This window comes from Eptatretus burgeri, chromosome 16 (assembly GCF_056783735.1).
Source record: "Eptatretus burgeri isolate ZD-2024b chromosome 16, Ebu_testis_v1, whole genome shotgun sequence".
Taxonomy (NCBI): Eukaryota; Metazoa; Chordata; class Myxini; order Myxiniformes; family Myxinidae; genus Eptatretus; species Eptatretus burgeri.
The window spans coordinates 49,216,245-49,237,612 of record NC_140976.1 but is presented as its reverse complement, the minus strand read 5'-3'; the positions used below and the strand labels follow the sequence as shown (position 1 = coordinate 49,237,612).

At 43.8% G+C, this 21,368-nt stretch overlaps 1 protein-coding gene across 1 annotated transcript in view; it reads left to right on the top strand.

Annotated features, from left to right (window-relative positions):
- Window positions 1-21,368, top strand: part of LOC147011045 (uncharacterized) — a 604,759-nt gene that overhangs the window by 510,652 nt on the left and 72,739 nt on the right. Inside the window, exon 4 of the mRNA XM_085858901.1 lies at window positions 9,849-9,992. Within this exon, the coding sequence (XP_085715027.1) occupies window positions 9,849-9,992 (144 nt within the window). The remainder of the gene's footprint in view (window positions 1-9,848; window positions 9,993-21,368) is intronic.

Sequence of the window (21,368 nt, the reverse complement as noted above, 5' to 3'; positions counted from 1 at the left end):
GGATTGAGTTTCAACAAGCATCAGCAAGAAAAGAACGCAAGCCATCCCAGTCAGCCTTGCTATATTGGAAGAGAGTTCAATGGGAAGGATGAACAATAGTTGATGATGAGAAGTAAGAAACCTCAACATCGATTTTGACATGGTCTGAGTTTCCTCGTGGGGCAGGGGGGAGGAGGAGAGACATTTTTTGCAGTGAAATCCCCAGCAGAGAAATATCTGAAAAAGATGCCTGTTATCAGTAACTTGATCAGAAATTGAAGTAGTAGCTCAAATTGATCTGAGTTAGGTCGTGCGACATGGGAAAGTTAAATGCACTGTCACCAGGAGCATCTATGTTGTGAGAGTGGACTAACCATTCTTTGTGAAGGACATCAAAGACATGTGAAGAACATTATGCCTGGTGTTGGCTCAATGGTTAGGGTGGTAGGCTTGGGATTCCAGGGTCCTGAGTTCAAATCCTGCTCTGCAATTGAATTGGTACCAAGTGGGGTTGACTCAACCTGCCATCCTTCTGAGATCGGCAAAATGAGTGCCAGCTTGCTGGTATCCTGTGTCGGAGTGGCGACCCATCCAGGATTGTGCCCAATAGCCAAGGAGACTGCTTTGGCAGCACCAATGCTGTGCACAGAGAATGGTCCCAATGGATGGATAGATTAAGGTTTCCAAATACCATAATATAAGCAGTTGGATATCGAGAAAGAAGCAACATGTACCCTTGAGAGTGTTCAGGCTCAGGTTGCCGAAACATTGGGCTCAATGTACATTAATATAATGTTCATAGCTTTTGTCTACGACAGGTCCAACCCCACCCAGTACAGTATGGTTTAGAAACCACACTGTCAATCTCTTTCCATGCTTTCACACCTCAGAGGGTACATGTCATGAGAAAATAGTGAATACTCAGGGCCCGAAGCAAGCCAAACCAATACTTGGTTCGATTCTTCACGGGAATTTAATTCCTTGGTCAATGTAGCCGACTCTTGCCATGAGGAGACGTTGGCCTTGGGCTAATAGGTTTATTACTTTTATACATGAGGGGAAATGCTTGTGATTTTTATGAATATTGAATCTGGAAGAGATGTATCCTGGAGAATTGAAGGACTCCATATAGAAATATGATATGGGAAAAAAATGTCCACCCATTCAAATGTGTACACAATGATATGCTTATAAACTACCATAGAGTGAAGTTGTCAGCATTTGAAAGCTACACTTTTTATTCTCAAGCCTTTTTCTGAACTGCCAAGACTTTAAAAGATGCCAGAATACATTGCCAAAGTCCCATATCGGGAGATCGCTCAATCGACAATTTAAACTTCTGTTTCTTCCCCTCTAAAAACAATGTAAAACTGTAGCCTGACCAAACTCAATAACTGCTGAAGCCGTGATGGTGATTCCAATGCAAGGAAATTACTTTGTCTCTGGACTAGTGCACGCTACCCAATTTTTTTTTTCTAACATTAATCGTTTTATCAGGAAAAGAAATCGAACATAAATGTGGACTCAACCAAACTATGCTAGGATTGTGGGAAGGGGGGGGGAATAAACACTGTACAGAGGGGGGGGGTAGAATGTACCACAAGCAGAATTTAATAATATAGATGGATTTAATCCATACCAAAATACCAAAATATATAAAACATTAAGCATTTTATTACTTTAAAACAATGCAGAAACAAGAAAAACAAGCTCAAATGAGCTAAGATCCTAGTCCTCTTAATAATGACGTCATAAAAACGAATATGACGTCATTGTGATGTATCAGGTTTGCGATAAATTATCTGTAATAATGCCCGGCTTGATTCCCGCAAATAAAATTCAAACAGCTTGCCTAGTTTCGGAGATAATGGTGTAGGCGATTTCCATTAGCGGCGATATTATGACATCAACTTTTTTTCTCGGAAGAATTTCCAAAATCGGAGATGGTTACTGCCTGCGTGTGGGCTTTCTGCATATACATGGCAAGTTTCACGAAGATCCGATGAAAACTCTGGGTTGTGAAACAAAAAGTCAAAAAATAGGAACGATGTCATAAATATTGATATGACGTCATAGTGATGCATCATATGTGCGGTAATTCATCTCTGCTAATGCCCTGTTCGATTTCCGCAAACAGAATTCAAAATGCTTGCCTAGTTTCGGAGATAATGTTTTAAGCGATTTCCATTAGCGGAGATATTTTGACGTCATAACTTTTTTTCTCGGAGGAATTTTCAAAATCGGAGATGGTTACTGTCTGCGCAGGGTATTTTTACATATATATGCCAAGTTTCAGGAAGTTTCGATGAAAACTGTAGGCTGTGAAACAAAAAACGTCCACAAGAATAAGATGAAGAACAACAATGTGAGTAAGACAGAGATCCTCCACAAGGATCTAAAAAAACGTTAAAAAAATGTAAAAAAATAGAGGGTTGGAATCTCAAAAAATACAACCAAACAAGGTGGGAATCACACCACGTTATGATCCCACAATATGACACCACAATCCTCTTTTGGATTGCCATCACAACATATTTTGACATTTTACTATTGTCGTGGAATTGTGATGGAACAACGTCAAAAGATATCGTGATGCTAAACCAGAAGACGATTGTGGTGTAGTATTGTGGCATCGTAATGTGGTGTCGTTCTTGCTGGTTATTTTTCTTCTTCATTCTTCTTCATCCATCAAAATCCCACACCAAAAGTAAAATGTCAAAATGTGTGATGGTAATCCATAAGAGGATTGTGGTGTCATATTGTGGGGTCATAATGTGTTCATTTCTACCTTGTTTGGTTGTTTTTTTATTTTTTTGAGATTTAATCCCTCTCTGTTTTTACGGTTTTTTAAATGTGTTTTTTTCTTGTAAGAAAATGAACACAGCTCATGTATTCCAGTGACTGGTTAACATGCTCATTCGAAACTAAAAGCTGTTGGTTAAGCAAATGGTTCACTTCTGTCTGTCCGTCCGTCCGACTATCCACAAATGTCAGTTTGTGATCGAGGAACAACTTAATTTCAATTGAATGTTTTATTTTGAACCCAACGCGGAATACGAACCTGTAGTTCAGCAATACCTTGGCTCTGAATTTGTCCCAAATGTTTATGTGGAGCAAGGAGTGAGAATTTTTATTTTTTTTAACTTTTTCTGTCTGCCTGTCTGGCAGTGATTGAAAAATCATTTGAAACAGGAAACTTACCTGCTTTTAAGTACGTCATAAAGGACACAAACAACAGGCATGAAGAACTCATATAACGTGATAAATAAGGTGATGTAATGGTCACTGCATCAACGGTGATAAACCTGCGGAATAATATATTTTTTATATGACCTTTAAAATCTTTATTTTATTTCAATTTAATTATGTATTCGATCACAATAGAATACAAATCACTTTCTAATCACTTCCAAAATTCTCCAGTTTTGCAGCATTTGGACATGTTTAATAAAGTGGTGTATAAGACTGCATTAAGAGTGCTAAATTTGTGGAATATACTGTATGTATATATGTATATATATATATATATATATATATATATATATATATATATATATATATATATATATATATATATATATATATATATATATATATATATATATATATATATATATATTGTTGCAGATTCGCCCGCCGGCGTGCGGATGGCCACGTAACTCGAATCGCGGCACGTCGCCCACCGGACGGACAATCCAGTCGTGACCCTCTCGGACTAACGCCGGGAACCAGTCACGGGTGGACCTTTCGGTCTCACCACGATCGTGCCAATCGGCCCCCGCGTGGGATAGGGTTGCTCGCCAAATTCGACCTACCTAAGTACCCACACGGGGGGTAGACCGGGCGATCGCACCTCGCCGCAGGTCGACTTCGGACACGGGCCACTTTAAGCGACCCGTTCCGTACTATCGGGATAACCGAGCGGTGTTATTCGTCGGCCTCGACGGTTCGATTAATTATTGGGCGTTTTAGCCCACGACCAACCCTTTACGTGAAGCAAGATGGAGATTCAATAGAGGAAAAGACGAAGCGAAGTGGGAAAACAGTTCAACAATAAGCACATTTATTTCGCGATGAACGGAAAGCACACATATACAATTCCACCAAAAGCACATGTAAAAGAAGAAGACAATGCAATATTACACAAAAAGCAAATGCAACAATGCAGATCTAACCGACTACCGGGCACACGGCAACACTTATACAATTTTACTTCACAGACGGCGCCGACAACACACATTCCCAAAGCAAAAGAAAAGAGAACCACCCTCCAGGATGAGGGGGTAGGCGGGCCTGGGGCCGAGACCGTGTCGGGCCTACCCGTCTGATGATGAGACGCGAAGTGGCGGTGGTGCCTCAACTCCGCGGGCCTCGCGGACAGTGTCTGGTAGGGGGTGGGAAGGGGGCCCCCTTTGTCGCACTACGCGGAGCGGCGGTGGTGCCTCAACTCCGCGGGCCTCGCGGACAGTGTCTGGTAGGGGGTGGGAAGGGGGCCCCCTTTGTCGCACTATCTCAGCGCGGGGGGAAACAGGAGGGGGTTGCTGATGCTCGGGGAAAGGAGGATATGACCCTGTCTCGGGTCCCGCGGCGAGCGTCTCCTCCTCCAGCTCGGTCGCGTTGCTGGCCTCTCCCTGTGCCGCTCCCGGCACCGACGCGAGCACCCCCTCGTCCGCCTTCACCGCCGTCACCTCTCCACAGCTCCGTCCTCTTCGCTCCGACTAGTACCACTTCTTTCCAGCTCCACCGACGACTCTCTTGAACTCCGCACACTCAACTCAACTTCCAACTCAACTCCTACTCAACTTCCAACTGAACTCCTACTCCACTTGTCTGACGAACGCAGTCGTTTTTATAAGCCCCGTGGCTTCGCTCTTTCACCCTTGACCCTCTGCCTCCGACCCTTCACCTGGCTCCCCATTGGCCCGAGGAAAAGTGGGCGTGAATGCTTTTTGATCCATGAATTTGCATATAGCGACCGCCCTCCAACGCCCTGGAGGCGGGGCCAAATCGCCCCTCGCTCACCGATTGGACGGAACAAAAGTGGGCATGAGTCGTTTTTGATCCGTTTTTCTGCGGAAAGTCCGTGATGTTTTTGAACACGCTGCTCGGTGTGCGCCCCGCACGAGTCCAGCATCGGTGCCCACGAGTGGCGTGAGATGACGGTGATGCGATGGTGGCGAGTTGTGACGGTAAAGGTAGTGGCGGTTGTGGTGAAGCGGCGTTGTGGTTGGTGGTTGTTGTTGTGATGACCGCGTTGTGGTTGGTGGTTGTTGTGTGATGGCTGTTGAGACGTGGTTGGTGGTGGTAATAATGGCGGCTGGTCCAAAATAAAGATAGTAAAAGAAAAACGGCTATCCTGAAGAGTCGCAGCCCGCATGAATGACATTTATTCCCTCTAGACAACGGGTTTGGGCCTAACTACACATATACTTACCAAGATATCTCACCTAAGGGACCTGAATGGTGGTTTGCGAATTTGGTCAACCACAACAATATATATATATATATATATATATATATATATATATATATATATATATATATATATATATATATATATATATATATATATATATATTTTTTTTTTGCAACGAACTTTAAAATCATTATTTTATTTCGATTTAATTATATCATTTTCACTGCATGGGGTAAGATGTTCTATTAATTCTCGAGTTATTGAATGTTTTATATGCAAATAGTTTGATTTTTGTAACGTATTCTTTGAGAGATGGGTAACAAGTGTATTTCTTGCATCAAAGGAGTGGAATCGTGTCCACGGTTTACCCAGAACACAAAATGAACCGCCTGGCTCTGTAGGTTTTGGAGTCACCTGCGGTGACTATCTTCAACAGATGTGAACAGTCCATTGCAATAGCCTTAATCATGAAAGTACTACAGGCTGTCAACAGCATGGTGGCAGGCATGTCAGTCATTTAATTTTCTTATTTGTAAAACACTGTGGGTGTGAAACCCGACTGTATTACTTAGGTTAGAAACATGAGACGTAATCGACATATTGTAGTCAAAATATGTGCCGCAATTCCTAACTGATTATGATGTCCTGATTGATTGATTCATTTCCAATTATAAGAACAGTCTGAGAGTTTCTTCATGCTTTAATGAGAACCTATTACATTGATTTCCATTTTTTTTCTTCTTCTTCTTCATTTGGTTTCAATGTATTGCATGCCATCAATTACATGCATTTAATGTGTCCATTGCTCCATTCCGATCACTCGGAATTTTGGGATCAAGTGATACATGGAGTTGAGTATAATCAGCATATGTGAGGTCAGTTATGTCTTGGTGATGAACCATGTCTCCTCGAGGCGGTAAGTACACAGGATCACCAAGTGGTCTCGCCGTAGAGCATTGTGGCACTCCGATACAAATTTCAATAACACCTGAAGTTTCACTAAAAACACTGTTCACCATCCGATCAGATAAGACTTAAAGCAGTTAATCACAACATCAAGGACTCCTACTCTACTCTGAGTGAGAGACGAGACATCAAAATATAACGATCAATCGTATCGAATGCTGCTGAGATGTCCGTTAGTACCAACAGAGTTATTTGTTTTGAGTCAAAAGCACTCATTCTGTCGTTTTTCACTTTGTTGAGAGCAGATCTCTAACAATGGTTTGTCCAGCATGCCAACTATTAGATTATTTGGCTTCATGTGAGCTGGCAATCCCGAACAAGTGATTTCCTTGATAGTCTTACAAAGAAAGGTCGGGTGAAAAACGGGCCTGCAGTTACTTCAACTGTTTTTGTCTTGACTTGGTTTCTTCAAGGGAAGTTTGATGATGGCACAATGAGCCAGAGATGGAAAAAAATAACTCCGTTAATCAACAATGCATTTACTATCTCAGTCAAAACTGGAAGAAGATACGCAATGTTTTCCTTCCGGAACCATTTTGGGATTACACCTGGAGGACAAGATTTGTTTGGCGATCCAAAGATGATTTTGCACAATTCGACTTCCGTAGCTGATGGAAAACAGGACAATGGCTCAAAACTGATGGGAAGCAGATAACCGAAATAAATTGTGGGTTTTACTTGAATGCAAATCCAGTCAACGTTTCATGATGTTCTTCATAAAGTAGGAATAGAACAGGTTGCTCAATGTTTCTGCACAGTTTTCAAACAGGAAGTGATGGGAGATTCATATGCAGCAACAAATCCAACATTCAAAACAGTCCTTTACATCATACAAAGAAAGTTTCTCTTTACAGTAAGTGATCTTCATCCGGCATATGAGATTAGATGTTACACATTTCTCAGGAATAATCCTCTTGTGGTGATCATCTTTTTCCTTTTCTTCTTATTATTATTCTAGTTCGTCTTCTTTCGTATGCAGCAAATGGCTGAGTCGCATCATTGGCTGAGGACGTGGCTGGAACGCTGATGCAACGCCCTCTGTAGGTTAGAGCAGGAATTTGGGATTTGACAAGATTGCCAGCAACAGCTCACCTACTCTTCACGAGGGACACTGTGGGATATTTAACCTCCATCACCTGGCAGATGGGACTCCCAGTTTTAAGCGTCGAAGGGACGGCACACACACATTGATGCCTCTCCCTGCCCGGTCATTATGAGATCCATTTTTCTGATACTTGTATTCAGCTCTACGCTCCTTTTGCTGAGTTAAAAGGAATACCTTAATTCTACCATGGTCAGGATTCTGCTTCTGAGAGTTTTTTTTTTTTTCTGTGACAGGGTCTTCGGAATCAAGAAGTTAACTTATCTCCTTGTACCATTCAAAGGCAGAGTCAGCATCACCCTGGTGATTAAAAGATTCAGGGATTTATTTCAGCAATTCCGAAAAAATTATCCTCGTCAATGCTACGGGAGTTCCTCATAGATGATGTAACTTGCTGCAAATGTATCTTGCAATCGATATTCACTCTGCTCTGCAGAGATGAACGATATGTTCAACAGAAATTTAGATCACTCTTTGTCGATAAGCATCGACATTTGATCCTGTGGATAGTGTGGTGGTACCGATTGGTTGGACCTATCAGGTGAAAACAATGTTTGCAGTCTTGAGAGCCCTGCCGATAAAAAGGTCATCCTTTTCAACATCTGAGTTCACCCGCAGTAAACTGTTCAGTTGAACATGCACTGGCTCATTTTTTTTTTTTGTGATGTCAGTGCTACCTCTCCATGAGGCCAATTCTCATTATGGTTTTCTCAAACTTTGAAGGCATTGAAGGGTTTGCAAGATCAGCTTCAAAGACAAATTGTATTCCTTACAATCGGAGTTTAAAGTTATTTCCAGCACTCATACCAACCAGTGATCCCTTTCTTGTGGCACCAAAACAACTATGGCACATTTTTGGGTATCATAGATTAGCATTCTGCAGTAATGTAGCACAGCTGAGCATACGAGATGCGCTGCTCGCTTTCTATCGATATTCGCTTTGCTCTGGAGAGAAGATAGATGAGAAGAGAAATTACACAGACAAGGCCTCACCTCGAGAAAGATCACAACGTGTGGATGGCGTCACTCGAGTCGAATCGTAAGTCGGAGTTCTGAGGGCTAGTTCTTGCGAAGTTCGTTTTGCAGTACGAGTAGTCATTGCGTGGACATAAAAGTAAATGCCTTCCCTAATCCTTTGCAATCCATTATCCCCCATCATATACAAATTGATTCTAATGGCAGGAGGCATTACGTGTAATCACAGCCGACCATGTTTTGCTCCCATTGCCCACAACAGCGCTTTGTTTGTTTTAACTTTGACCAAAAATCCTTGTGTATTTTATCCTCGCCAGCAGCCACTTATTTCTCCCCCCACTCCTTGCCCCTGGATATTATCAGCCAAAACAGTCGGCTTGTACGATGTCCACAGAAGTAAACTCCGCAGGTGTTCGCTTCATGATCAAACTGGATTGACTTTGTGGCTTATTTCACAGATGTCGTCATCACTGTGCTCTGATTTTCTTATTGTTCTTCCCCATCCCCAGCCTTATCCCAATCAAGTCTTCCCTTTATCACGTCAATCCCTTCTCCTCCATTTGTACCATTGATCGTAACATGGTATTTGAGATATATGAGCCTTCGGGCACTACCGTTCCGTACTACGGCTGCTTAGTTTGCACGTACCCTCATTGTTGCATCCAGACCTCTTCAGTGCGATGCCACACGGTGACCTTATTTGACGTTCACCTGTATCTTCTTGGGCCATTATGGTTCATCCACTGAAGCATAGTTCACATTTTACAAAAATAAGTTGGAGTGTTTGCCTTAACTGAGAGCAAGATGAGGCAACAGCCAGCGATGGTTTCAAAGATGGACAGGAAACGTCCAAAGATTTTCCACATTATTAGAGCTTTTTTTCTAAAAAAAGCATTCAACATTTAAATATTCATGGATGTATTTTGCTACCCGGATGTGCAAGCAGCAATGACTGTGTTTGAGGTTGTTTCGTAATACCATGTGTAATGTCTGCAACATACTCAAATCCATTTCCCCGTGTTCATCTCTGGTCTCAATTTCTGTGCTGGTTATCAGAAAATATTTTAAGGATTTGCTTGTTTGCTCGTATTATATCCATTTATTGTCCCCATTCTGGTGTCACTTGGGAGCCTAAGGTGTATGATGCAACCTTTTATGGCATCAGGTAGATAATGATTGTTACTAACAGAAAAAAGCATTGATAAGAAAATGCATCAATCAGTAAATTAAAGAATCCACAGTCTGAAGGCCTCCACATTATTCCTTGTCCCACTCACGTCCACATCCTATCCACAATCTTATTTGCCATAACATTGTCACGGTTCCAGTCATTGAGCACAGATTTGCATTGCTGGGCTACGATGATGGCTACATGGTACACATTGTGTCGATTTGCTGTGTCTCATACAGACTGACGAGATGTTGAACACGGCTGTGCTGACAGGACGTGCCGTTTCTTTGCCACTTCGTGTCCTTGGCATCTCTTCTGATGGGTATCTGTGGGACGTGACACATCGTGCCAGCTGCCATGCCCCTCAGCCTGACATCCTCAAGGTGGGGCCTGTACTGTGTGTGCCTGTTGCACGCTACCACCGGGACCATTGTACTTACTTGTGTGCAATGCAGGTGTTAAATAGGGTTCAGCAGAGCAGTTCGGAGATTATTATTATTATTTTTTGGGGGGGAACCTAGAATTTGGGGAAGAGCTTGATGTGAACGTCTAAGACTCCTCGAACCAAGATAAGATGGGGACTTTAGTTTTCGTGATTTTTAACTTGACGTATATTTTACTATCATGGAACAAACGTGGATGTCACCAAAACTCCAAAATTGACATTTAACAGTTGTTGGGCCTTCGTGAAGGTTCCAAACCCGGTTCTACCTCTAATTACAACCCCGTAACTGGCCTTAAGCGGCCCCCCATGGCCAGCAGATTGCATATTTTTAGCCTTACTCCGATGCACATACTCCAGCATGTTCTCCGGCCCAAGCTCCGATAAACTGATAAACCCTGGGGCCGGTACAGTCCATGAGCCTGGCTTTGAGTACCAAGGGATATAAATGAGAAATATTATAAAGTGCATTTCCAAGAATGTGCCGCAGCACATTTTGCACTGTCGGTGCGTTAAGAAGGATACTCTTGCCCGAAGGGTGGGTGTACCTGCCAGTAGTTATAAAATGTATCTCATGTTCCAGGAGGAAGCCACTTAGCCAGTCGGACACTCACCATATCATTACTCAAGCAGTCCCATCTCGTCCAGATACTGTTACTTATCTGCATTGTGTTAATTATACAGCTCATTTCAAGCAGAGAACTTGGACAGGGTGCCGGCACACACCAGCCTCCTCATTTCTAAAAATAATCAGGTCTTGAACACCCACAACCTAAATGCGCACAGGATTGCCTGAATTTGAGCCACCACCTGAAGGATGATGCTATTGAGATGCATTGCCCCCTGGTGACAGTACGCCAGGATTCCAAAAGCTAATCAAGTTTGATGCCATCTGAGGATTGAAGCCAGACAAGATCATTTAACAGATTGCCCCACCCACTGAGCTTTTCTCCTCTGAGAGTCGTGTATTTGTTGGATAGCCTTCCAGGAAGAGTGAGTGGTTGAAGTGAGGACAATCAACTGGAGTATGGAAAAGAGGTTGAGTTTTGAGAACAGTCACGTGCAAATGGTAGGAGGTTGAGAGTGTGTATTCTGGACCTTCTATGTGTGTACCCTCACCAATCTCAATCTATTGGCAACCATTGTACAGGCTTAATGGACACAAATGGCCTCCACTTGTGTTGAAGTTCCTTGAAAGGGAACGTATATCATATTGTGTGACCAAACTTTATGGCTGAAAGGATGGCTTAGAGGTTCGCAGCACACTCGCCTCTAAGCTGTCTACCCATAGTTTGAATCCCGACCTAGCTAAAACTGTCATCCTGGTGTTTCACAAACATCAATGGGTGTGAGCGTGTCATCCCTCGAAAGAGCGTTAAACTGGGCATCCCATTTTCCAGCATTCATTGGTGGACGTTAATGATCACATGGTGTCCTTCGTGAAGAGTAGGCAAGCTGTCTCCAGCACCCGAAACAAATTCCTGCCCTAACTATCAGAGGGCACTGGCTTGCCCTCAGCCAATGGTGCTACCCTGCAGCCTTGTGCTGCAAACAGATGAAGAGGAAGAACCAACTGTATAAAACTCTCAATGTACTTCCTACAAAGCATCTGCGAAATCAAGGTCAGAGATCTCGAAATTCCCAAACAATGCACCGCAGCTTGATCTCTCCGACATCCTCGCCAGAATCCAGTCCATACAAGTGCTGAAAAGTGTGGGGGCCAGTACACACCCCTGACGAACTCCAATAACAACTGGAAATAAGTCAGAGATGGTAGCACCACACTTCACAGCACTCTCAGTACCAGAGTAGATTTCAGACATCAGATTTATCAGGTTTGGTGGCACCCCACGAAGACCAAGAATCCTACAGAGGGCATCCCGATTCACTGAATCAAACACTTCACACAGATCAATATAAGCTGCGAGCAGCCCATGCCGAAACTCTTGTCTGCGTTCGGTGAGGACCTGAAGAGCAAGGATACGGTCAATCGTTGACCTATTTGGTGTAAAGTCGGACTGCTCTGGATTCTGGTGCTCAAGCAGATGGTGGCAAACCCTATCAAGAATTTTCTGAGCAAAGACCTTGCCAGGCACTGAAAGCAGCGTCCCCCTCAGTAGTTGTTGCGGCCTTGGCGATCACCCTTCCCTTTCAAGAGAGGGACAACAAGGCCCCTCTTGCAGTCAGTTGGGATGATGCCTGTGTTCCAGGCAGAGCATAGAACTGCATGCAACGACACGAGTGCAGCATTTCCATCGGCCTTGAGAAGTTCAGCATGGATGCCACAGATCCCTGGAGCTTTGCCCCGTTTCAACCGGTTCACCGCAGCCTATATTTCCACAAATGAAGGTGGACCATGGTTGATTGGAAGGTCAACAATAGGGATCAAAACGAACCTGACATCCAACTCAACAGCTGGTGGATCAGCCTGGTACAACCGCTTAAAGTAACTGGCCCAGCATGCCTTCACTTCAGACTCCTCTGTCAAGTGCCCACCACCCTCTGCTCTCACTGCAGTGCTCCGAGTGATGGGCTTGGATGAACGCAAAGGTGTGAATTCCCCTGTAAGCAGAAGGAGAATCCCTTGACCACAGGTGATCCTCCACCCCCTCACAGATTCCTCGCACATAGACCTCCTTGTCCACCTTTAGTGCATGTATAGTTTGATGCCTCAGCTCCCTGAACAGCTCAGCTCTGCTATTCAGCCTGACCCTACGACTTTAGTCAATGGTATCCAGTGTCCCTTGAGAGACAAAATTCTTCTTCACCCAATGGTGAGTTCCAAGACATCACCCGGAAACATCAAAGATGGTGGTCTTAAAGGCACTCCACAACTCTTCAGGAACCCCCAAAGCATCCAGACCCATAAATCTTCACTCAGTCAGTTTGCACATTCCTAAGCTACCCTCTCATCCTTGAGCTTGCCAACATCCTGCTTCGGCTGGGATGGTACCATTCTCCCGGATTTAAGGTGCAACTTCAGAGTTGCTACAACAACCTGTGGTCAGTATTGAGGAACTGAGCACTCCTGTAGACCCTGCAGTTCTTGATCATCCTCCAGCTACCATCAATGAACACATGGCCAATCTCCTTTGCCACACCACCAGCATTGGAATACCAAGTCCAGCAATGAGCTTGTGGTGCTGAAACCATGAACCAGCCACCCTAAATCCATGACTTCTTGCAAAGTCAAGGAACATATTGCTGTTCTGGGTCACAGTTCCAGACCCATGGGGACCAACACACGTCTCATGACCATCCCTATCAGTTCCAGTCGATGCATTGAAATCCCCCAAGACGAGAAGTGTATCTCGTCTGGGGCACTGATCAACCACAGACTCGAGCGTGGCATAGAATGTGTCCATCACGGAGAGATCACTCACCTCAGTCAGAGCATACACAGAGACCAGGGAAATGACACCCGAGGATGATGAATCCTTCATCTCATAATACGCTCGTTGACCGGTGTTACCTCAATTATCATTGGAGTCAGCTTATTGGACACAGTTACAGCAACTCCTTGGGCATGGTAACCATGAGAGCAACCAGACAAAATGTAGGTGTAACCACCTGCCATGATCTCGCTGCAATCCGGTCTCCGAACCTCAGATAGTGCTGCTTGAGCTCAGATGATCACAAAGACATGTGATCATCCTCTCTGAGGGATAGGACCTTCTAGACACACACCCGAAGGGACCGCTTCAGGTTAACCAAAGGAGACCACCGTCTGGTGGACGACACCTCAGCAGCGCCTCAACACACACCACCGCAATCTGACCCGGGAAGGATACCCCGTGGTTTCCCTCCTGTCATCAAAGATTGGGGGTCCCAAAGGCTTTGCCCCAATCCCGTCATTCGGTGAGCTGCCCTGCAATTGGCAGCTGCACAGGAGATGATCCCACAGAGTGGGTTTTAAATTTTTCTGTTGTGCTGAAAAGCACGATATTTCAAAAATGTATTGGTCCAGGTATGTTCTCGTGGATCAGGAACTATGGGGAGGGGGTATGCACTCTACCGAGTGTCCTTCTAGTTTAAAACGGGTTTTTACCTGTTTTAACCTTGGATTCCCTGGAAGCCAGGGCCCCAGCTGTGTGGTTGTTTTCCAGTGTCCAAAGGGCATTGATTCCCTCCCTCGACAGATCGATGTCTTACACTTGCTCTGCAGCTCACATGTAATACTGCTGTGGATACAACGATGTGCAGGAGGATGGAAGAATAGGAACCTCGTTTAATCATCTCCTGCAAGTGTGACTATTCTCTTTGGGTGCTTCCATGAGAATGCCTTTCCCATGTTGTGGATGAGCTTTGTCACAGCAGCTCTCGTTCGGAATGGCTCGGTCATTCAGCTGTGGCCCGGACACAAATTTATCACTTCTGCTTGCTGATGGCACGATGATAAATCTGCCTGCGGGAATAAAACTTTTAGTGCCCAAGAACATTGTGTTTATTCAGAATCTCATATGAAGTGTCGCTCACTGTTTGGAATGACGTCCTTCCGAACATACTCGGGACAATGCTATCATGGATTTGCAGAAATTTTGCTTTTTTAACGTCATGAAGAAAGGCAACATGTTTTCTTTTTAACTTAAGGGACGTGTAGGTGGTAAATGTTTCAAATGTAAGCCAATTTCTGCCAAACGTGAATGTAGCTTTTCAGAACAAACAAACAAAAAAACAAAGAAAGTATTAAAAAAAAAAAAAACATTTTATTTAAAGTCCTGCTTTGTAAAAGGCTTGGCTTGAAGAATAGGACACAAACAGAATAACTTGGAAATGTTATAAGAACTACTGTTCTGTATATGTAGTTGGGACTGGCAGGATTGCGTAGGCGCCCGAGAAGTACTCACGCTCACCTCTTAGCCGTCTCACCTGGGTTTGAATCCCGACCCTGCTGTGAACTGTCATCACGGTGTTTCGCAGGCTGGTGGTTCATCAATGTGTGTTCGGTCCCTTGGATGGACATTAAAATTGGCGTACTGCCTGTCGGCATTAGTTTGTGGACGTTAAAAATCCCAGGATATCCTTCGCGAAGAGTCGGCGAGCTCTTACTGGCACCATGAACACATTCCAAATTCCTGCCCGAAATATTACTGGGAAGGCAATGGCAAATCAGTCAGTATAACCCCAGCCAAGAAATTGATGTCCACCTTCCGCAGGCAGCACTGTAACAAAGCATGATACATCAGAATCAGAATCAGATTATACATGGTTGAGGCTCATGGCTATGAGAGATATGCCATAGGATAAAAGGTCAACAAACTGGCGCTGGTTTGGTGTTGTCACAGTTTAGAGCACAACGAGCATGGGAATGAACAAGTTACAGAAAGAAAGAAAAAAAGATATGAGAGGGGAGGGGAGGGGAAGAAATACATTGATCTGCTTCTAAGAAGGTTGGTTTGAGGAGGGTTAATGGGGCTATAAAATATGCACACCCACTAACCATAACCACAACCCTTACCAAACTTGGTGACGTAATGGGTAGAGTGCCCGCTTTGAGTCTGGGAGGTCAACGGTGGAACCTGACCCCGTGTTCGAACCTGACCCCGTCCAAGTCATACCAACGATTTACAAACAGTATGTGCTGCTTCCTTGCTCGATGCTCAGCATTTTTTCAAGGATACAGCACGGACAAACTACCATAAGTTTGCAACCGCAGCACTGGCTTTGATGGGTCTAAGGGCCTCCTCCTGTGTTGATGTTCCTTGCAAGGGAACTCGTATTATATTGCACGTAGGAAAGGGAGATGAAATGAGGTGGTAGTAGTACACCACCTGTTTGTTGCCCTGAATGGAAGAGCAGGTTTGAACAGCATCAGGAAGGCAGTTCCACAAATGTGACAAAAGAGGACCAAAGGAGTGGAGTGTGCAGTGAGCTTGGATGTGTGTAGGGTCAAACGAAAGGTGAACGATGTTACAGACAAAACATACAAACCGTTCAGCACATCGTTTCTGAGCCTGTCAATAAGGGTGCAGACCGTTGAACAGGCAAACATTTACCTGCTTCATGTTTCGCTTTTCAATTAATACTTTTACCGAAGGTACATTGTGCCTCCCCCCCCCCTGCCCCCTTTTTCTTACAATATTATGATTATATCTGGGACGCCTTTCATTGTTAGAATCTCTCATCATCCTTGAAAAGCAACTTTCAGCACAATTGCTACTCCTACTGACCAGAGGCTTCTTTCATTTTCAATAAATGCTTCCTTATCCTTCTCGAATCGCTTTATTGAAAGGACAGATCCGCTTACGTTTGGATTGTCAACCTTTCAAATAAACCCTGAAGCTGTTTCAGTCCATTGTGAATGCCATTTCAAGAGAAAATATAATCCATGATGCCAAATCCGAGCAAACTTTAGGGCCTCTTCCTACCGCTATTCCCATCTGATCAGGCGGCTCACGATGCTGCGATCCCAAATTCAAGCCCTATTTACTCTATTGATCAGTCACATAAAAGTGCACAAATGCCCTTGTTTTTTGGGGGTTATTTTTTTACTCTGATTCTTCCTGCTCGTGGTAAGAGTACACACTTCACCTTGAGCTATATACAGATTTACGAGACATGGAAAATAGAATATCATGGTGGTCCACTTGCAGAGGTTACCCAGTGCTGCCAAGAGAGGGGGGTAGGCGATTATACACTTTATAGTGGCCTTTGGCCTCAAAACGGACGTCCAGGCCAATGTGTGGTAGTTTAAATCCTTGTAGAGATTCTGAAGTACCTACACCCAAAATTTGGGGCCTCTCGGTGCTACGGTTCAGCCATGAAAGGGTAACAAACAAGCACTTGAAAATATTTTTGGTCCATTCACCTTACCGGGTGTTTGTGTTCATGAGAGTAGGTGATTGCATCGCCACACAAGCTCTACCACTAAGGTCCCTCTTAATTTATAAACTCCATTCCTATCGTGTTTCTCGTCCACAAAGGAAACCGTGAACAATTTATCCCAATGACTAACCACGACTGTTTTGCAACTGGGAAAACAAATAGCACGAGACTCCCTGCCAGTTTGGAAGAGCTCTGCAGACAAGTATGTTTTCCTCAACAAGTTGCACACGCAAGATGCATTCCCTTTGTTTCTTAAATAGTGATTCCACTGAAGTAAGACCATCAATAAAAAAAGGAAAATTGAATACCTATGTACAAAATACCCATGCTCCTGTGATACAACCAAGTACGGCAAACAATATGAAAACTGTGGGATAGAAACCAAAGGGTTCTCGGCCCAAGAGGCCAAGTTCAGCTTTTGATGCAGGTTCTGCTTCGAAAAAAGAAATAACAAAAAATTCCAAGCTGTTGATCTTTGCCCGAGGGTGATGACCATGAGCTCTCTCTGAATAATTTACGACATCATATTTCATTCACAGCAATTGTGTTTCCCAGGTGGTTGTGGATACAGGCAGGCAATACATCTTGTTGCAAACTTCGATGATTTCTTGCTGTAAGTCTCGCTGTGCAATTGCAATGCCTCTTGCTGTGAATGTCAGGTGGTGGACCTCACCTGTTGGAGTAGTTGGGAATGGACGCATGCAGCAGGGCCTGTATAGCTCGTGACAAGAAGCAGATACTCTGACAACGACATTTCCTTGTTCGTGTGATGATTTTTAATCTGCAGATTGAACATTTTTATTGCCATTGCCATTTGTTGATGGCGTGAAAAATGGCCAGACGTTGTTGTGTATTGTGTAACAGTAGACCGGCTCTTTATCAAGAGCAAAGATGATTAAGAGGTGAAAGAGTCGTTGTTTGCTTCTACTTCCCTTGCAATGTTCAAGTGAGAGACCCTGTTGGAGTTGTGACGTTGCTGATAGCCAGTGTACCCCGTGAAGTGACGGCACTTCCGCCAAGCTCCCCAGCTGTGTTCTGTCTCGTCTAACAGTCTTGTGTTGTGTCATGTATGTTCGGGTGTGTGTGTGTGTGGTGTGTGTGAGCTCCACTACGAGCCTTAGATAATGTGAGCAACAAAACGACACGGTTCTAGTCCCACAAGTGGGACCAGAGTAATATAATTGATACAGCTACAAAATGTACAATTATTTCGATGCTTCGCATATTAATAGCCATAAGATGCATGCCGAAAGGCCATAACCTTACCTTGAGCCATTGCGAGTACAAGTTTATCAGGACAAACTTTTTGATTACATCAGCAATACCGTTTCATACCTCGACCCCAGAGATTGCGTCGCTGTAGCAGTGATGTGCGAGGATTTGTGTGTCTTCTCCAAAGAACTGTGTTTGTACCGCGTGTGAAAAAGAACAATTTCACGATTTATGGTTACCATCCATCAAGAGTCTTCAAAGGGACGAATACTTTAAAAAGGAACACGTTGAGGAACCGGAAGACTTCGAAGAGGGAAGTGATTTTCAGTGCGATGAGGTTCGAGTTATTTCATGCGATTCTACTTACCAAACCTTGGACCATGTGAATTAGGTCTGTTTATGAAACCAAAGGCTTTTGATAATGATACAATTCACCTTGGTGAAGGAGTCACATGTCGCACTTCCAAAACTGCCTGCGGAGCCCTTAGGGTCCTCCGACGTTTGTCACTGAAATGAACGCGTCCGACAGCAAAGGAGATTCTTTGTCAAAATGCTGTGCAATTCAGGAGCGAGTCAAAGCATCGACTTCAGGCCTTGGTCACGAACTATAAGGTGGTTTTGGATACTTGTGACTATGTCTGTAGTTGTGTTCTATTGTATTTCCTTTCGTCTTTGCAGATCTGATTGAAACTGAAGTGTTGGTTTACATTCACACCTGTAAAGAAAAGTAAAAGCGGCGACAAATTAAATTTTAGTTTTACCAATAGAGTACTCACGAGCTAGGGGTGATAGGAAGGGTCTTGGGGTAGGCACACTCACCTCTTCGCGATCTCGCCTGGGTTTGAATCCTGACCCAGCTATAAACTGTTATCACGGTGTTTTACAGGCATGGTGATTCATCAATGTGTGCGCTGGCCATCTGATGGACGTTACACAGACGTCTCATCTGCCTGCATTAATTGGTAGATCTTATAAGATCCCACGGTGTCCTTCACGAAGAGTAGGCGAGTTATTGCCGGCAACCAAATTCCAAATTCCTGGCCTGACTTCATGTGTCGGAGTGGCAACCAGTCCAGGATTGTAACCCGAGCCAATAAACTGCTTTGGCAGAACCGACACTGTTTAAAGCATGGTACGTGAAATGAAGGAGAAAGGCACCCGGTGGATCCACACTTGAACCGAAATCTAATCAGCTTGCTTGTTCTTGTCACCTAACAAACTCGTCCACCAAGTTTCATCCGAATCGGTCTGTAACTTATTGAGATGTCTGTCGCTTTTGGCCCAATCTCTCAATGGTGAAGAATCACTTTAAAATTCGAGTATCCAGATCCGGTTCTTCAACCAAATCGAACCAATTCGTCCGTGTCACAAACCCAAACTATCCACCAAATTTCGTCCAAATTCTGTCCATAACTTTTTGAGAAATCCTGCTAAGAGACAGACAGACAGACAGACAGACAGACAGGGGTGAAAACATTACCTCCTTCCACCTTCAGTGGAATAGTAAACGAAAATTGTTTCGTGACTTGAATTTGTTGATTAGGCTTCTCCTTTCTGAGAGTTGTTTTGCCCTTTTTTTTTTGATAAAAAGCATGAAGGAGGTAATAATTCAAAAGAAAACAATTACTACAAAGCGTTACTTTAAATACTTCACTTCAAGGTCTGATTTGTTGCCCGAGCTGAGTTTGGTAATTGCATCTAAATAGCCAAAGGCAGTTGAAATCGTCTCGGTGTGTTTCGCCCTGGCACAGATTGCAAAGCTCTTTCCAGCTCAGCACAAAATGAAAGCTCCTTTTGAAGGTAAGCTTAGCTCAAGACAAATCCATTCTGTCCCCCAATAGCCAGTCCCCTTTCATCAATTCAGAAAGAACTTGCAAGAAGCAACTGCACATACGTGGGAGGGATTGAGGAACATTGGAAAGGAATCCAGGGATTTGTACGGCTTGCATTATCGCCTTGTTCACCGACGCCATTGCATGTCAGCCATCATAACGGGTGATGCGATTCTAAACCACGTATTGTCCCAACGGGACACCATGTAATATCCCCGTGTTCTCGGTTGCAAGTGATCTTCTTGGAATTGGGATGAAATTAGTGACCTCTTCATTAACTAGTATCAGCTAAAAACTATGCTTGTCCTTTTTTTTTTTTTTACAACTGACACCCTCATTCTCGTCCCTCGTCATTACCTCCACCACCCAAGGTGGATGGAGGTTATGTTTTCACCCCTGTCTGTTTGTCTGCTTGTCTGTGAGGAGGGTATCTCGAGAAGTTGCAGACGGATTCCGATGATAAATGGTAGACAGGTTGGGTGTGTGACAAAGATGAAATGATTCAATTTTGGTGAAGATCCGAATCCAGATCCCGATGCGATACTTTTTTGTAAAAGTTAAAAGTGAATTCTTCACCATTGAGTGATCGGACCAAAAACGATGTGTAGCATGATTTCTCCAAAAGTTAAGGATGGATTCAGCCGAAACTGGGTGGTTGAGTTGGTGAAATGACAAGAATATGCTGATTAGATTTTGGTGAAGATCCGCAGATCTTGGCTATCAGTTATACACAAATGTTAACTATTCAGCCTGCTGGAGGTATGCGCTTTACCGAGCACCTTTCTAGTTTTATATTCCTTTCTCCATAACTGATCTTGATGTTTTGGCCAGCAGAAGTTTCTATGTGACACGAATCGGCAAGCGCTGCGCTGTGCCTTTACAATGTAAAATGAATCCCGAGGTGTAAATACCATGATGCACGTAAGCTGATTGGCAATTCTCGTCCAGACTCGACAATTCTTCACGCTCGCTATTCCTGTGTAATCGTGAAATCGTTCATTTTCCGTTACTGTGCTCATGCATAATCTCACAAGATGAACCCCGGTGGAGGGTGGTTTTTTTTGTCAATACTGTCATGAGAGGTGGTTATCGATTCCCATCACTGCCTCTGAAACGGTACTTTGTGATGGGGCGGAAAAAAAGAACCAACAACATGCTGCTGTGAAAACTTGACGAGAAAGAATGCTGGTGAAACAAGAGAAAACATGATATCTTTACAAGATTGCAGCCCTTAATTAATGGCAGATGGCGAGAAAAATTACATGTACTGTGTGTATGTGTATATAAATATATATTCGACACCTCCCACACTCCTCGAGCCAAAGAAGCTGCACAAAGCAATCCAAGAAGGCCTACACAAGGCATATGCTTACCTTGTGTAGGCCTTCTTGGGTTGCTTTGTGCAGCTTATTTGGCTGGAGGAGTGTGGGAGGTGTAAATTATTTATG